The sequence below is a fragment of the Canis lupus genome, chromosome 28, assembly GCF_048164855.1.
Source record: "Canis lupus baileyi chromosome 28, mCanLup2.hap1, whole genome shotgun sequence".
Taxonomy (NCBI): domain Eukaryota; kingdom Metazoa; phylum Chordata; class Mammalia; order Carnivora; family Canidae; genus Canis; species Canis lupus.
In genome coordinates, this window is record NC_132865.1 from 5146756 (window position 1) to 5164963 (window position 18208).

Genomic DNA, 18208 nt, shown 5'->3' on the forward strand with positions numbered 1-18208 from the left:
AATAATCCCCCCAAAGTCTCCCTGAGCAAAGAATGTGAAGGAGGGAGAAATATAGAGAACTGCATTTCAATATGGCAAATGTCATAAGAGAGTTAAACAGAGGGTACTTATGAAATACTCTACCTGTATTGGAAAGGGAAAGTATTTTGGATGCTCCTACATAGATATATTTCTCTAAAATAAGTATGTTATACATTTCTGTTAGTAGAAGCCACACTTGATCATTGTTCAGTACCATTTAATCTCTTGCTGGCAATATCCTATCAACATAATGCTCCTTTCAGTGTCACCCCTTTAAAACCAAATTCATGAGACTTTGTGTTTTGAAGGAATATGGTCACTATTAAGATGTTCACCCTATATTAATGCTACACATTTCTTAGCAATTAATGATGGTTTTTCATATGTATTCTATTAGTGTGTACTTCCTTAATGAGCTTCACTTCCAGAATCAATTCATAATGGAAATTGAGAAGACCCAAACCATTCAAGTTAGCAAGCATTTCAGTAAAAGTTCTCAAACAACACATCAATCAAAATTTGACAAAATTCCATTTCTATTTCTTATAGACATTTTATATTTTAATGCCTTTATTAAGAGTTTGAAAAAAATAAATGGTAGTTTATGAAGCGTACAAGTCTCAATGGCCAAAACTATTTTCTGCGAATAAAAATATCACAGCTGATTTTGTGATACATGTTTAAGCCAAAGAGGGAAAATTTTAGGTCAAATTTCTACTTACCCAGTCGATTTTATCCACGTTCCAATATTTTTTTAAGTCCCGAAACTGTATTAGCATTCCCTTCAGTCCGACGACAATAATACTTGCAAGAACACACTACAGATGGGAAATAAGTTGATGAAGAAGTAAGATATAGATTTTCATCTGAATTTAAAAGGACCAAGGTATTATTTCTTGTATGTTTTTTAAGTACTTACTAGAGAAAAGCAATCATCATTTAGAAAACTAAAACAATATTCATTTCGTTTAGAACTAATCTATTATTGTACTTTAGGAATATTATATCAATTCTAGGAAATCACAGTGTAAAATTTATGCCATTGTAAAACATACAAAAGAAAAAAAAAGACAAGTAATGAATTTATAAGGGTGCATGTTATAAAGCTGAATATCCTCTTAACTTTAAAATAGTTATCCACTGCCATTTGAAGTTTGTTGAAAAAATTAAATTTTTATATTGTATATTTCCTTGTAATTACCTTTAACATCAATTATCTGGTTTCACCTGAAGATACTTATAAGCCACTTGAAAAGTGAACTTGATCATTAGAAGATCCTGCTGTGGAAATGATTTACTCTCACTATATGAATGAAGAATTAGAACAAGACAGGATTGAGAAGGTCTCTGGCTTTCTGAGGACCAGAATCTTACTTGGGTCAGTGTGATGCCCCAGATTTATGAAAAGCAAGGTAAAAAACCATTAAAACTGGGGTTCTGAGTCACTTTGTATAAGATACCAGTTGTGGCAAGAGGTATTTTGTTCCCTACTCCCTTGCCCTACACACATTTTTCTAGCAGTCCAAGATCTGATAAAATAATTCCAAAGTCTGTTTCTTATACCAGAGATTGCCCTGTTCCACCCTCCAAATGAGCACAGAATAAATCTAATTCCACAATGCCAGTTTTACACATGAGCCTAAGAAACAGAAAACAGCCACAGTCCCTTCCCATTCCTCCCCCATCAAATATGGTCTCTGTTCACCTCCCCTCCATTCAATCATTACTTCTGTCACATGGTTTTCAGACATAGGGTCATTGAGGCTACTCTTCTAAGACATTTTAATATACAATGATTTCATTAAAAGTAAGATTAAGAAGTAGATAATGAAAAAGTACTACTGTACCATGGGCAGCCAGTAAAGCAAAGGTCCTACTGCATAGATGACTATCAGGACAAGAATGCAAGATATTAAACAAGCCACCTGTAAAATACAAGACAGATGAGAAAGAAAGCCTTGAACTTTCTTATTATTCCAAAGTTATAGGAGGAAATAAAATTCTTAGTTCATCTTGATTATAAGAAACCAAATGTTGGTGCATGATTGTTAAATTGCATAGACTACCATTATCTATATTTTGCAGCTGAGGGAACCCAAACATGACAGCTGACAAACTGGTGCAATCAAATTAAGTCAGTGATGAGAGAAAAGCAATTCCACGCAAAGAAATAGGACACCATCAACTTTTATCACACATCACGGCAATGACTTTTTTTTGTTTAATAGTGAAAGTGACATTTCAATTAAAAGTCCGTTAGCCTGTTGTTGTTCAGCTTGACTCTCCTCATTTCCTAGCAAGATGTTTGAATAATAACTGAATAGGCAGCTTAGGGTTTTTCTCTGCTGATGATAAATTTCCACTGAAGCACTTACTCTCTTTGGAGTTCTTTGTTAGGAAGGGTTCTAATATGAAGCAGTTATATGGGATTATAGGAGCAGTCTCTGCAGTGAAGGAGACTTAATTTCATTAATCCTGAAGGGTCATTAGTATCATGTTCCAACCAACTCAACCTGCTGACAAAAGGCAATTCAGAACACCTGACTCCTAGCTTTGCTCCACTTGAGAACCTGATTCCGCATAAGCAAATGCATGCCTTAGTAAAAATGTTTAGCCAAACTGTCCGCCCAATAAGAGAAAGGAGGGCTTTCACAGGACCAAAAAGATGCCCAGAATATCATTATGGAGATAGCAAAGGGAATCAGGATTTCATAGGATGGCTAAAATTAAAAATAAATATATAAACAATCAATTAATATCAAGGGTTGGCATGGACTCAAAGCAACTGGAGTTCCCAGACATTGCTGGTACCAATGCAGCATAGTACAACCACTTTGAAAGGAGCTTCACAGTTTCTTAGGACATTGTGCATACACTTACATGTGTCCCAGAACTACCTAAGAGAAATGAAAACATATGCCCATGCGAATACCTACACGTAAATATTTATAGCAGCTTTATTCATGAACACCAAAAACTGTAACTGGGGACGCCTGGGTGGCTCAGCAGTTGAGAACCTGCCCCTGGCTCAGGGCATGATCTGCGGTCTTGGGATCGAGTCCCCCATCAGGCTCCCTGCCTGGAGCCTGCTTTTCCCTCTGCCTACGTCTCTGTCTCTCTCTCTCTCTCTCTCCGTGTGTCTTTCATGGATAAATAAATAAAATCTTTAAAAAAAAACTGTAACTGAAAAGTCCACCAACTGGTGAACAGATTAGCAAATTGTGGTACATCATACAACGCAATACTACTCGGCAATAAAAAAAGAGAAGAGACTATTGATGTATGCAACATTATATATGGAACTCAAAACCATTAAACTGAGTGAAAGTAGACACAGGTTCTTTCATATTTAGTGGAACCCATCTCCAGCACTCCCCAGCATATAAAGGGAGGGAAAAAATATCCTTCTGTGGGAAACAAGTCCTTTGGGACTAAAATCATTCATAAAACATGTCATAGTATACCAAACTGTTTAGGGTGGTCATTTAGGAAGAATTGGTGATATTATATAAGAATTTTTAAACAATAAGATATGTCTGACATTCCACTAGGCTGGAGAAAGCCCAGGGTCAGAGAACAGATCATAGGATTAATTCAGATAGCTCAGTAAGTGAAGTATGTTTGCAGAAAGAGGGATCCCTGGGTGGCGCAGCGGTTTAGCGCCTGTCTTTGGCCCAGGGCGCGATCCTGGAGACCCGGGATCGAATCCCACGTTGGGCTCCCGGTGCATGGAGCCTGCTTCTCCCTCTGTCTGTGTCTCTGCCTCTCTCTCTCTCTCTGTGACTATCATAAATAAATTAAAAAAAAAAGTGTCTCATGGTTTCTCCCCCTCTCTGATGACTTCCTACTCAGTTTTCCTTCCCTTCCTCTATGACCCTCTGTGCTGTTTCTTATATTCCACATATGAGTGAAACCATATCATTGCCTTTCTCTGATTGACTCATTTCACTCAACATAATATCCTCGAGAGAGACATTTTAAAGGCAAGTTGCAACCAAAACAAGAGAGAACCTTGCTCCTTTTTAAGAAAAAGATTTATTTATTTGAAAGAGAGTGAGAGTGGGAGGAGGGCACACAGGGAGAGAGAGAACGAAAGAGAATCTCAAGCAGACTGCGCTAAATGCAGCGCCTGATGTAGGGCTCAATCTCATGACCTCGAGATCAGGACCCAAGCCAAAACCAAGAGTTGGATGCTCAACCAACTGGGCCACCCAGGAGCCCTCCTTGTTACTCTTTTTCAAACCTCAGAAAACAAATGCCAATTAAGTGCTCTCCTTATATTGTTGGCTTACGTTGTTAGCCAGTAATAAAGTGTTCACACCCTTAGTTAGGCACAAGACAAACACTGTGTAGGTGTTTTGCTATTTTTCAACTCTTTCTATGTTATACTAATTAAAAGGGCTAGAGACATTTTTTTTTTTGGTCTAAAATCTAACTATTCAAAAAATAAAATAAAATAAAATAAAATCTAACTATTCATATTGAGTTAATTCTGCAAAAAGGAGAATGAGATCTACATGTTCTCCCTGTTGCATCATTATATGTATTGTATATGTTGTAGGTTGCTTACAAATATGACTCTGCAGGCATCAGTGTTACGCACACCTACATAGACCACTGGAGGAAGGGTGAGATGCCAGCCATTTCCGTCCTGAATAGTGGCTAAAGAAGGCAAAGTCAGCCAAGAGCTCACTATATGCACAGCTTGGTGGTAGAAGGGCAAAAGTTGTGGGAAAGGGCAGAAGGAGAGAGAGGATATTGGGTCACGAAGGCTAGATTTAAAAAGCTTTAAAGAAGTCAGGAGCAAGAAGCCAAATTTGGAAGAATAAAAGAATATAACTTGGCAAATTAGAACCTAGAGGCAATCTCAGTGTTGCAGAAAAACATGCCAGCTGTCATTTCCGGCTGTGACCAAGCTTCGCCTGCAGCAGATGCTGCTTCTCATCCTTCATGGTTCGGTTACGCCTCCCAAACTGCCCGCAGAGCACCAGTGTGTCTACTCTGTTGGAAGCAAAGGGAAGCGAGTAGGCGAGAGGGCCAGGGCACGCTGTGCTCCCTCCCATGATTACCATTCCTCAGAGGGGAGGATGGAAGGAAGATCTGCAAGACTTCATTGCGCTGTGTGTCTAGGCAGCACCGAGACTTCCTCGTTCCTAGATATCCATGCTCAGCATGGCACCTTTTCAGGGAATCACCATAAAAAAGAGTGTCTATGTGTGGAGGATAGAAATGGATTGGTCTCCTGGATAACTGGGTGGCTCAGTCAGTTAAGGGTCCGACTCTTGATTTCAGCTCCAGTCATGATCTCAGAGTCCTGGGATCAAGCCCCGCCTGAGCTGCCCACTCAGCAGAGTCTGCTTGAGATTCTCTCCCTCTCCCTCTGCCTCTCTCCACCCCTTTCTCCTGTGTACAGGCTCTCTCTCTCAAATAAATAAATAAGATCTTTAAAAAAAAGAAAAGAAAAGAAAAGAAAAGAAAAGAAAAGAAAAGAAAAGAAAAGAAAAGAAAAGAAAAGAAAAGAAATGTGTTGCCTAAATGTGGAAGAGTTTTTAGGTCTTCTAGATTAATTTCCTGGAGATAATTCTAGTTCCTAAAAGAGACAGAGCCATTTAAGGGGTTGTTCTGTGAAGTCTCGTCACACAGAAAACTGGTTTCACAAATAGCCCATTTAAAGCAAAATTTTTAAGACTTGGCTTGCCCAAGTGCCTTCTTCAAGTCATGTCAATTATCAGTTATACCCACATAACAGTTGCAATGTTAAAGGTCTAAAATGACTACCATGGGAAAGCATCCTCAATTTGGGTATGCACATTAAATCAGATTCCTTCTCTGTGCAATTTAATGGGAATTGTTGGACAGATTAGTGACCATCTCAACAAGCAGAACAGCATGAAAATACTCTCCTGCTGAGCTTTGTGTCTCTGAACTTGTGTTTTGTTGGATCTCTTTCATTTCATCTGAAGTCTAGAATAAAATACCATGCAGAAAATAACTCTGGAAAGTCACTAGAAAAGTTCTGGTGCTCTTATCATTCAAACATGTGGCCCACATAACAGAGAAAGGTGCCTCGTCATTCCTACCCTATTAGTCAAATAAATATATGTCCAATTAAAATGAAAAAAATATAAGATTTAAAAATAACTACATTTTCTCAATGTACTGTGTCCTTAGACATTCAATATTTAAAGTTACGAAGATTAATGAGGCAGTTTTATTATTACTAAAATAGTCATTGGAAAAGTAGTGAATGCCTAAAGGAAACTCCAGGTGTGAAACCCCCAGGTGGAAGACATCTCACGGATTCTATTCCAACCTTCTCTTGCCTGTGTGATGGATGAAGATGCTAACCCATTCAACATCCTCAGCAAGTTGGAGGGGCAACTTGGAATAGAAACTGCCTTACTGCATCCCAATCAAACCAGGATGTTTTACTACTGAATGTTAAACAAAAGGTTCTGGAAAGGTTTTATTACAATAAAATATTTAATGATACTAATAATGCAATCAATGACAACTGTTAGCACTGAAGGAGTATGTATTGAGTGCTCAGGCTTTGGGCTTAATAAGCACGGATTAACTCATCTAATCTCTATAACAAATACTTGACCAGCCAAGTCTGGTGAGGCTAGAAAGGTCAAGTTATTTGTATTAAGTCACTCAACTTCTAGTCATGGAGCCAGAACACAAGCCCAGACTCTGGAATCCATGCCTTTAGCTACTTACTTTATCTAGCCTGAACATGAAGAGAGGAAATCAAATATACTCCCGCATCGTGAGAAATCAGGTGGAAACTACTATAGAATCCTAGAATTTTATAGATAGAACTGTCTTCAGAGTCGGGGATGACACTTGAGTACACGATGCATTAAGCATTCGAATTTGGCCCCCAAACACTTGAGAGCACAGTTTGTAAGTGTTCACGCTCGTGCACATGATAAACCTATGCTTGAAGTCGCTAGCCTCATAAGAGCCAATCAAAATGTCACATAAAACAAGGGTGAATGACAGCATCACATCTTACCTCATGAGTTACCACAATTACCTCTTGCATTATTATACATTCTGAGTTTGTTGCTGCTTCCTCTCTGATCCATGGTACATTTATCAATAATTTTATTAGTTACTTTTATGCTGTATTTGAATTTCCATTTACCTGTATTTCTCTTGCCACTTGCCCCCAAGGTCAAGAACCATCTTTTTCAAATTTATTCTTCTATAACCCCCCAAAAAAGACTTAACATGAGGCAGACCCCTAATAAATGTTTGAATCATCACAAAAAATGTGTTATAAATACACATTCAACGCCAATGTCATGAACTGTTTTAATAGTGGTTAGCTGTTAATTCCTTACAGTAGCATCTGCATAAATTTTCTTATATGAAACAGTCCTTGAAAAAGTGCAAGATTTGAGGTCAATCTACCTGGGTTCAAATCCCTGCTCCGCCACTCACAAACTCTGTGACCTGGGTAAGTTATTTTTACCTTCTTTCCTCAACTCTCTCATGTGGAAACTGAGGATAATAATTATACCTCCTTCAGAGTTGCCTAAAGGGTAAATGAATTTATTTATATAACAAGTATGACATGCAACGCCTGGCACCTAACTCAATATATGCTTCCACCAACACTCCCATTATCATCATCATCATCAAAACAACATCTTTCTTATAAACATTGTCTGCCTCCTGGTACCCAGCATAATAACTGGTACACAGCAGGTGCTCAACAAATGCTGAACTGATAGAAGTTCCTAAAAATATATAAATGTGCCTTTGACCTAAAATGTGCACAGATGACTTATCACTTGTTTATATACTTGTACATCCCTACTGAACGAAATTTCCCCATCAAGGACGGATTCTGCATATAGCTGATTTCATTTTACTTAAATGAACACAAATGGAAAATTTTCAAGTTGGTTAATTAGCAAAACACAAAATCAGCATCGCCACTAGAGGGAGCTTGATTCAAAGGTTGCCAACAATAACAGGCCGCGAGTCTGATTCCTGTCTGCTCCCTGAGTCCCTGGGCTTCTGGAAGGATCATTCACAAGAAAGAGAGGGAGAGAGAGAGAATGAGATTTTCTCGAAACGAGTTAGAAAACCGTTGAAGAAGTGAAAATACTTTCAGGACTTTAGAGAGAAGCTCAACATCCCCCCTTTCCAAAAAGGAGAGTCACCAGCGGTTCTCTGGTCCATTCTGAACGATGAAGTTACCTGCGTCTTTGCCCCTGTGCTGTACAGGCCAGCAGTCCTTCCCATGGCAGCAGCACTTGGTATGCAGAAGAAAAAGGAAGGAATCACATTGCTGAGGCCATGGGCCAAAAATTCCTACAAGATTGATAATAGGAGAATACATCATTACTTATTCCACAATCAACTTTTGGAGACCACGGGGACATCTTGTCAAAGGATGAGGCTCGTTTGTATTCAATTTCTGTTCTCCGCATTTGTTGTGACTTAAACAATAAAAATAAAATAGCTAACTTTTTTTTTTTTTTTGAGTGCTTACAACAAGCCAGAAACTGTTCTAAGCATTTAATGCTCATAACCACCTTGTAGGAAAGTTCCCCACCATACCCACCACTCCACCAATGGTTTCCACAATGCTAAATCTAGCGGTGGTTTCCTACTTCTCTGGCCTAAAACTGGCCTTGAACATAGCTGCTCAGTTCCTCCTCCTTAAAGGTTCCTTCTAGGTCCTTCTAGGACCCCACACCCTCCTGTCTTCCTCCTACCTCCCTGGCCCCTACTTCTCAGTTTCCTTTATGGTTCCTCCTCCTCTGACCAATCACAGATATTGGACCACTTTTCTCTCTGATCTTAGTTATCCAGATTATACATTGACAACTCTCAAATTTACATCTGTAGTCTGGATCAATCTTCTGCACATTAGACTCATATGGCCAACCTGCTACTTAGGATCTCCATTTGGATGGCTGACGGGTATCCCAAACTTAACCAAATCATGCTGTTGCTCTTTATGATCCCCAACTGATCCCACATTCTTCCCCACCTCAAGTTCCAATTGCTTAGACCAAAGAATTAGAGATATTTTTGACTCCTTCCCCTTTTCCCAGATGGCACCCACATCCAATCCGAATCTGTCTACTTCTCGTCTCTTGCATTGCTACAACTCAGTCCCAGGCATCAAATATCACCTGGATTATTGCAAAAGCCTCCTAATGTTTTCCTGCTTCTGCTGTTGCCAGTAAACAAAACAGATAAATATCCACACCCTCAGAGAGCTGGCACTCTAGTGAGGGAATGCTGACAGTAAGCAAGATTAACACAAAAAGCAAAGCAGAGAAGGGAGTGGAAAAATCTGGAGTTTAGGATTTCAGTTTACCAAGGAAGGCCTCCCTGAGAAGGGAACATTTGAACAAAAGAGGTATGCAGATATCTGAAGGGATGAAGTTCCTAGCAAGGGGAGCAGCAGGTACAAATGTCCTGACCAGAGATATGATTAATGGGTCCAAGGAAAAGGAAGGCATAAGTGTGATTAAAACAGAGTATAAAGGGAAATGGATAAAGGGAAATGGATCAGGGAGGAAAGTGATGGTGGCAGGTCATGGAGGGCCCTATAAGCCTTGGAAAAGAGGCATTTCACCTGCAAACCCTGCTACTGGGAGCGTTTGGGATGAGGAACAACATGGTCTGTGCTGTATACCATTGCATCCCTTGTTCCTAGGCCACTGCCCGGTACTTGGTAGAGCTCAATACACATCCATTAAATGAATAAATCTGTTTTTTTACAGACGACAAAACTGGGGCACAGAAAAACTAAGGCCACTGGAGTCAGAGTGAGATTTTAGACACGGGTAATACGCCATCCCACAGCTGCCTCTGCAGACCTATGCAGGAACGTACGGCCATGAGGCTTGAAAGAAGAGACTAGCAGAAGTAGATTCAGAAATATGATCAGTAAAATTTTCATTGTTTGGTATTCTCAGAATAACCCCTTGTGCCCTTTAGTTTTTACTAGCAAGAATAAGTAACGTTGGTGTTATTTTTACTTTGAAATCCATGATTTTTAAAAGTCAGCATGCAATGATAATATATGTAGATTCTATCCTAAAATCAAAAAGGACATCAAGATGTCTCTCTCCCTAGGGGGGAAAAATGTATATTATCAACCAACCCATGAAGGCTAGGCTTTTCAGCCGTCTATGAATGTTTTAGAGATTTTTGTTCTGTTCTACCCATTCTTGCTATACACTTAGGAAATTATATTTTTCAGAAGTTCAACATGCTCCGGATCTGAGAGTGCACGAGGACCATGATACAACAGCCCTTGGACAGGGGCTGGGGCCTACTCCACCTGGTTGTCATCAACTGGGTATTTGTATTTTTTGGCAGATCCTTGAGCAAGAGCCAGGGAGGCCACATAGCCGACGAGTGCCACTCCAAAAGCTTCAGTGATTACTGCAGAGAGGACATTCATGGGGGGAGCTCGAGGTGGAGGGATTCTGTGGAAAGAAAGACCATACTGAAGTCATCAACTTCCCTGTAATTTCTGTAACAACTTGCAAATGAATTCAACTGCGGTAATGGCTATGAAGTTCACACAGAAAAAGTGAAACACTCTTGTGAAAACCAAGAAGCCTTGCTGTTAGATGCCCTTTGTTTTCAATATTATTTAGCAGAAAAATCACAAGGATCGTCGCCAAAGCGACGGCTCCATGCATCCATTGGCATTTGCGCCCAGGGAATTTAGGTTACACTAGAGAAACTCTGACTCAACAAAAATTTCCTGTATCAGAACAAAAACAAATCTGGAGTGTTCTTGCATTCTAACCTTTCCAAATATTTAATTGGCAAAGCGTTAAAGACTATATTTCCCACTCTGAGTACTACAGTGTTGTATGCAAACAATGGTTTGATGTGAGCTACAATCTTGAGCTAATCCCTAAATTTGCCATTGAGTTCATCGTTTTAATTATGTTTTTAACTCAATCCTTTCATGGTACACTTAACTATGTATCACATATGTCAAGAAAAACATGTTTAAAAAATTCCACCTACCCTCTGTTGCAAAATATAGTTCCCCAGTTGTAAAGAAGCGTTTAAAATATTTTTTTCAACTAACACCCAGCCACTGTCTCCTTGTCTTTTGAAAACCACTTGAGCCAAGGTATCATTGTTTACTTATCCCTGATGATGCTTTGGAGGACTTACTTCTCCTCCAAAAAACAAATGAAAAAATCCCTCTGGGGAAAAAGTAGAAGAAAAAAACGAAGATAAATCATGTTGACTTAATATCTTGCAAGAGAGTGGAACGTTCAGCCCTCTCAATTAGCTGTTGCATTTAATTGTCCACAGGACCCCACACCGAGCGCCATTCAAGCACTCCATTGTGGAGTTTTAAGAAAGTTTAGGTAATGCATCTAAATCACAAAGTGAATGGTAGAGCTGGGGTTCACTGTCTCTTTTCAATGCCACACTCTTTCAATGGTTCCTTCAGAGAATGGGTCTGGAAAGGCCACTCAAAGGAGAATTAAAGCCTGTTGGGGAGATGCATGATCTCTTTTACCCACTTAGAAAAGTTTATACCCAAAAGAAATTCATTTGTAACATTACAGGCCCTAAGGTACCTCAATGTGAGTCTGCCCTTTCATTGTATAAGAACTTCCGTTTCATAAAAATTGACCTTGCTTAATTATTAATAACAATGAGCTGACTTAGAAAGAAATAATAATTTTACTTTTGAGGTGGAAAAGTGGAGAACCTTGCAGAAAACCCAAGTTGATTCAAATAATCACCATTAGCCTGCATCTACATAAAGGCTAAAGACAGGATTTATTTTTAATTATCTTTTTAACCCTGAGAATTTTTCTACGGTTCCTCCATTTTAATGTAATTAGAAAGCAAAGTTTGGGACTGGAAGATAAAAGTATAGAGGACTAAACAACTGTTAACTTTGCCCATATTTATAAATATTGGTGAATATACAGCCCATTAAGAGGGAATAACCCTACGGCACCTTTCTCTTCCCTAAGATGTCTTTGTGTTCTTTCAGGCTATATTTGGCTCAATATTTTGCCCTTTTAGGGTGAACATTTCTTGTTAACCTTCCTCTTAGTGTCCAGGAGAAGACTGTAAGAAACCATACCCTCTTCTCTACTCCCACCCTCTCTCACCATTATACACCACCCAGGCCTATGGGGTTTCTATTTCAGATGATGCTTGTGTGCTTTTACTATGTTCTAAGTGAAATAAAAATAGTCATAAGAATATGTGAGTGGAATAGGGAACAACAAATCCCAGGCAGAGCATGACTATAATTTAGAAATTCAAACCCTCTGTTTTTTCCCAAATAATATCTTTGTAAATAACTTCCAAATCTTTTACCTGAAGCAACGCTGTATAAAATCATTACCAACTTCCCTACTAACAGGCAAACAGTTTAAGAAGTTACTTTTTCTCCATATGTATATTATTTGTCTCTATAATTTTCAAATAGAAGTTAATTAGAATTTTATCCAATAGAGGACCTTTGAAAAAAACGAAATTCATAGCCGCCTACCCCAAGTCCTTTCCTCCATCAAAAACCAACAAACAAAAAAGAAAGAAAAAGACATTACCCTTTTGGAATATGACCAACTACTTCTAATCCATATGTGATTTCCATATTGGTACAGTAACAAGCAAATGATGCAGCAATAATCTGTGTTCCATTTGAAAAAAAAAGAAAAAGAAGATTATTAACTAGCCTCTCAAACACCTTGAAACTATTTCTAAATGTAAACATTGTTCATGTGTCCATGATTGTCAGGAGTAAAGTTGCACAGACATTTAAAAATTAAGAAAATCTTAAAAATTAAAAAAAATGCCTCTGAAACTTGAGAGCACTTGATTTGCAGTCTCAAAAATCAAATGGCATCCCAATAACATGGCTTTTCTAATATCCTTCTCGATGTGTCAATCCAATTATGACTGATTTTGAAGGGGTGCAATGCAGAATATGGGAATGCACATATGTGTGTACAGATACCACACACAACCTAAATAGTTGTCTTTCCAGACATGAAGGAATGCTTTATAACACAGCACGATTTCCCTCCCCAACACCAGCTTTTCAAGAGTTCGAGTTATTGCATTAATACACCTATATAGGTTAGTAACCAATGATGATTTACAGTTTCCTTAAATAATTTTGCATTTTGAGCTTTTACGATTTCTTAAAGTAAAATACACTAGTTAGTAACATGCTGGATTGACTGTTTTTAAAATTACCTCTGCGGAGTCTCAGGTGCCCTACACTCTGTTATGTGACCTATGATAAGCAAGGCCAGGTATTCTCTGCCTGTATACATAATCACCTTGGAAAATGTATGTTCAGAACCCAGTTCAGTCTGTTATCCTAGCCATGCCACTCTCCATGTTTTCCAGCCACTTTCACATTCTCTTTTCATTCTTCTGATAATTTTAGTAGGTACTAGAAATTTTGCATGGCTATGGCATCAGTTTGGTATTAGTTTGGAACTACTTCTACACTATACGTTGTTGTTAAAAAGAGACGTACCAATTTTCTATTTAAAGTACAAATTTGCCATGTGAATGGCCAGAAAAAAGGTATAACAAAGTTACACTAGCAAATTAAGACACATTTAACAATTGATGACCAATAATATTATTTTATAGGGAGTTTTCCTATCTGTGTATTTCTGTTCTCTGTGATGATATTTAACTGAATCTGTAGAGGGTTTTCAAACATCAAATAGACTTAAAAAGCAAAGCAGCCTTGAGAATTTTCTTTAAAAAGGCAACAAAAATATACAGGTTATACTGTTAACTTAATAAATAATGGGATACAATAGTATTTTCTGATGAAGATAGTTGTAGTTAAGAATTCAGGCTATTAGATTAGAATCGGGAGTATTAACATACTCAAAAATTACCAAGATGATTAAAAATTTTAATTGCAAATAATTTCCATGAGATATTTACATCAGGTCAGAAAATACTGTGAGCTCTAAAAGAAAATATACGATAGCCACAAAATATTGGTTCCTTATTGAAAATGGAAGAAAACATAATGTTCATTAATACCTATAGCCAATATTAAAATTAAGTACTCTAAGCCACTGAATTGGCTTTCAGACAATGTCTTATTTCCACACTGTATTTCTTTGACACTTCCTTTATCAGCTGAGTCATTGGTCCATCTTCAATATTACTTTAATATTATATGTGTGTCTAGGGCCAGCACTGGATCCCCTGTTGTCCAGGTCCAGGCAGGCCCAGTGCTTTAGAGGGCTCTACTCTGGCCCTCCTCCAAGTAGCTCTGCTCATAAAATGAGAGCTTTATGGGGTAACGGGATGTGCCCAACTCACCCATACTCATCTTTCTGGACCATACCTTGGACACTCAGGAATCTACGATTTCCTACACAAATGGCCCCAAGCCTTCTCCTCAGGTTCATCCTCCCAGTGTGGCCCATGAAAAAGCCACGGGATTGTTTTGGTGATGGAAGAGTGGGGTGGGGATATGTTTGGAGCTTGGATACTGACACGGGACTAGCCACACATATACATATGAATCCCCTTGTTAGTGGGCCAGAGCTGGAGTAGGAAGAGAAGGGGCAGGCCACAGAGCTGGCTCTCCCAATGCTGCCTCATTCTGACAGAACTCAAAGGGGTGACCTTTCAAGGTAATCATTAAGATGTTTTAGTCAAAATAGGAAAACAGAACCTGCTTTTGTTTTTTTGATTTTTAGTTTTTGGGGTTTTTGTTCATTTTGTTTTGGGATTTTTTTAGAGACAGAGAGAACTCAAGTAAGGGAGGGTAGAGGGAGAGAGAGAGAGAGAATCTTAGGGAGGATCCACACCCTGCGCAGAGCCCGATGCAAGGCTTGGTCACACAACCTGAGATCATGACCTGAGTTGAAATCAAGAGTCAAACATCTGGGCAGCCCGGGTGGCTCAGTGGTTTAATGCCTGCCTGCAGCCCAGGGCGTGATCCTGCAGACCCGGGATCGAGTCCCACATCGGGCTTCCTAAATGGAGCCTGCTTCTCCCTCTGCCTGTGTTTCTGCCTCTCTCTATCTGTGTCTCTCATGAATAAATAAATAATATCTTAAAAAAAAAAAGAGTCAAACACCTAACTGCTTAACCAACTGAACCCCCCAGCCACCCTAGAACTGTGTTTTATTTAACATTTTGATCTATAATTTTTAAGTATTGTGACCTGCATTCATATTTTTACCTTGGATCTTGCAAATGTTGGGGGCAACTTTATGTAAGAAATACCTCTTCTTTTTTTATAAGGATAAAGGATAATTCTTACTATTTTTGCATTAAATAAGTAATTTTTTTTATTACCAGCTTAAGGGCCTTGTTACCTAAGGTTGTTTTTAATTTTCAGTTTCATGCAACTTATATAGCAAAGCTTCCAGAGATATAATAGGATTTCTTAATACCTATGGGACTTTGGAACAAAATGGTATGGGTCACAGTGGTTGCTGTGAAAACTACTAAAAATCAGAGTACCTTCCACTTTTATGGACTATTTGAAATACACACAATTACACACCCATTATATAGGTCACATATGTTACATGGATCTCCATAAATTATCAGGAGTATGGAATCATCCATGGCCTAGCTATGGAGAGAGGCCATCCATCTTAGTTCTACAAAAACAAGTCATAGTCCTCAGTTTCCAATATTCTGGCCTTATACATTTATGTAAACCTGTACCATTTCAGCAATATGAATGATTATGCGAAGAGGTAAAATTATTTAGACACCACTTGTTCTGTACCTGTGAAACACAAAGACCATTAAAAAAACCAAAGCCAATTAATGACAAGTTCATAGACTGTGGTTGTGTTAACATTACATTTTCAACTTAATGCTTTGTTTAATTAAGAGTTCCCATTAGAGGCTCTTAAAACTTCAAAATGTGTTTTTTAATGCATAATCCATAAACCTTAATGCAAAGTATAATTCACTGCTTTGCCAGGTATAGCAACAAAAAGTATCTTAGAGAACCAGCCTTGGCCACTGAAAATCATGAATATCCTTTCAATAAAGCAAAATTAGGTCCGTAAAAAAAGTGTTAATAACTCTACCAATCATTAATGGACATTTGTCAACTGATAACACTTGTATGGATATCATATAGATGCTACATCAATAGCATGTGATATCGCTTTTTATTGCTTCAGGGAGAATCATTCCAGAAATCTTTTGAGTCTCACCCTTAGAAATATCTCCTTATTTAAAATCTTAAGCTATATGTTCTATTATTTATGTAAAAAAAATTACAAGCATATGAGAAATGCTGTGTAAATTGAAAACACGTGTGCCTCCTTTTTAAAATTATTGACTCAAAATGTTTCCTGTTCTTACATTAATGTATAGCCACGCAAAATTAGCCTTCCTTTAATGAGAGACAGGAATAGCTGTGGGTTACTGCAGACAATATAGTGAGCCTCGGCAGGTTACCCCAACCACTGGCAAGCATTGTAAGGCACAATGCTAAATATTGATTTCATACTTACCAAAACTAAATCGACAGGAAGAACAACTTTAATTTTCCTTTTAAACTGTTCATTCAGCTCTTTAACCAGAACAAGCACCACGATGCTCAGCAAGGATAACAGCAGGGCTTCCAGTCGGACAGATTTGATGTTTTCAAAGACATATGCATAGATCTACAGTGATGAGGAAACATATAAACAAAACGCAGGGTCATCCTCCAAATGAACTCAGTGATGTTTCGCAAAAATACGTTAAGAGGTGGGGAGTGGAAAGGTGGGGCATAAAGTATGGTCAGTGCTGGTGCAGAGCAAGCTACAATTCGTTTGCATGTACAAAACTGCTTTGTCCTTAATTCTTCCACTAAACTCCGTGTTCTCTCCTTCCTACATAAGGACACTGCTCGAGAGAATGACTTCTGGGTCCTTCAAAGGGCAGAGATGCTAAAACTCACTACCTACATGCCGATTCATCACTATTAGCAATAAGGGGACTTGGGGCTCCTCCTCAAACTCCAGGATCAAACATGCACACGTACTTTAAATATCTATGGATGTATCTGGAAAGTTAAGAGTTCTGCATAAGGAGATATTTGCATGTATCTGTATCTTCCAAATTCTCTCTTGTGAAGATATATCACTTGTATAATTTTAAAGGTTTTAAATAGGCCTTAAATGCTTTTCTTCAACATGTCCCTTAACTCCTCCTTCTGCTGGATCGTGCTGACTCTGATTTTTACAGGCTCATTTCTCTTTGTCCGCAACAGATTCTTCAAGTCATTTCAGGTGATAAAAACTAGTTTTGACTCCAGCTCACAAGCTATTCTTACAGCAGCCCAACTTGTTGGCATTATCTGACCTCTCTTTTTAGTATCTCGAATATAATTTGACCACAATAAAAATACTGGATCCAAATATTATATGCACATTGGATTAAAAGAGCTCACATACACTATGTTCCTTAGCATTTCCTAAAATTCTGCTCAGTAGGTTTCCTAGTCAAAGGACTCAACCCGTCTGGTCCAGAGATCAGGAACAGACATATTCCTGAGGGTGTAAGGAGGTACATCAGGCTATCTGAACCTGAATTGTAGGTGTTAAATGTTATCATTAACACTGTAACTCTTTCAAACAAACAAATAAAATAAAAGTTAAAATGGAGCCTCACTAAGTGAAAGGCATCAGGGTACAATATAAGTAATCCAGAATTCCTTTTGTCCACAACAGCTTAAAAACAAAACGACAAAAAAAAAAAAAAGAGAAAAGAAAAAAAAGAAAAAAAAATCCCACTACTTGTGTATCAGATACATTAAAGAATAATTAGGGATCAGAACAGCTTTAGCTGTTATCCTCTGCACAATATTATATTTTATGCCACCCTACCTGGAAAGAAAATTAGGTACTACAGTATCATAGTTATCTGAGGTACAGACTTTATTTTTTTTTCTTTCTGTCTCTCTACATTGTGGATGATAATTGTTCACAGGATTCCTATAGCAAGTGAAGGTGCAAGTTCCATTTTTCATAGTCATCCCTTACTCAAAGCCAGGGACTAAAATCCACAATGCTACTCAGGGAAATATATTCTATGGGAGGATGGGGTTGTTAGAGGACTGTCAAGAAGATTTTGTTCAAATACATAGCTTTCTGATGATTTAAGGACAAAAATGAGAATATCATTCAGATTATTTGTCAAGAAAAAA

At 38.3% G+C, this 18208-nt stretch overlaps 1 protein-coding gene across 1 annotated transcript in view; it reads right to left on the reverse strand.

Moving 5' to 3' along the window:
* The window catches only part of SLC26A7 (solute carrier family 26 member 7), a 112962-nt gene that overhangs the window by 34600 nt on the left and 60154 nt on the right, over positions 1-18208 (reverse strand). Inside the window, exons 6-11 of the mRNA XM_072803951.1 lie at positions 16530-16682; positions 12606-12688; positions 10343-10490; positions 8239-8352; positions 1869-1946; positions 744-839 (exon numbers count right to left, since the gene is read on the reverse strand). Of these exons, the coding sequence (XP_072660052.1) occupies positions 744-839; positions 1869-1946; positions 8239-8352; positions 10343-10490; positions 12606-12688; positions 16530-16682 (672 nt within the window). The remainder of the gene's footprint in view (positions 1-743; positions 840-1868; positions 1947-8238; positions 8353-10342; positions 10491-12605; positions 12689-16529; positions 16683-18208) is intronic.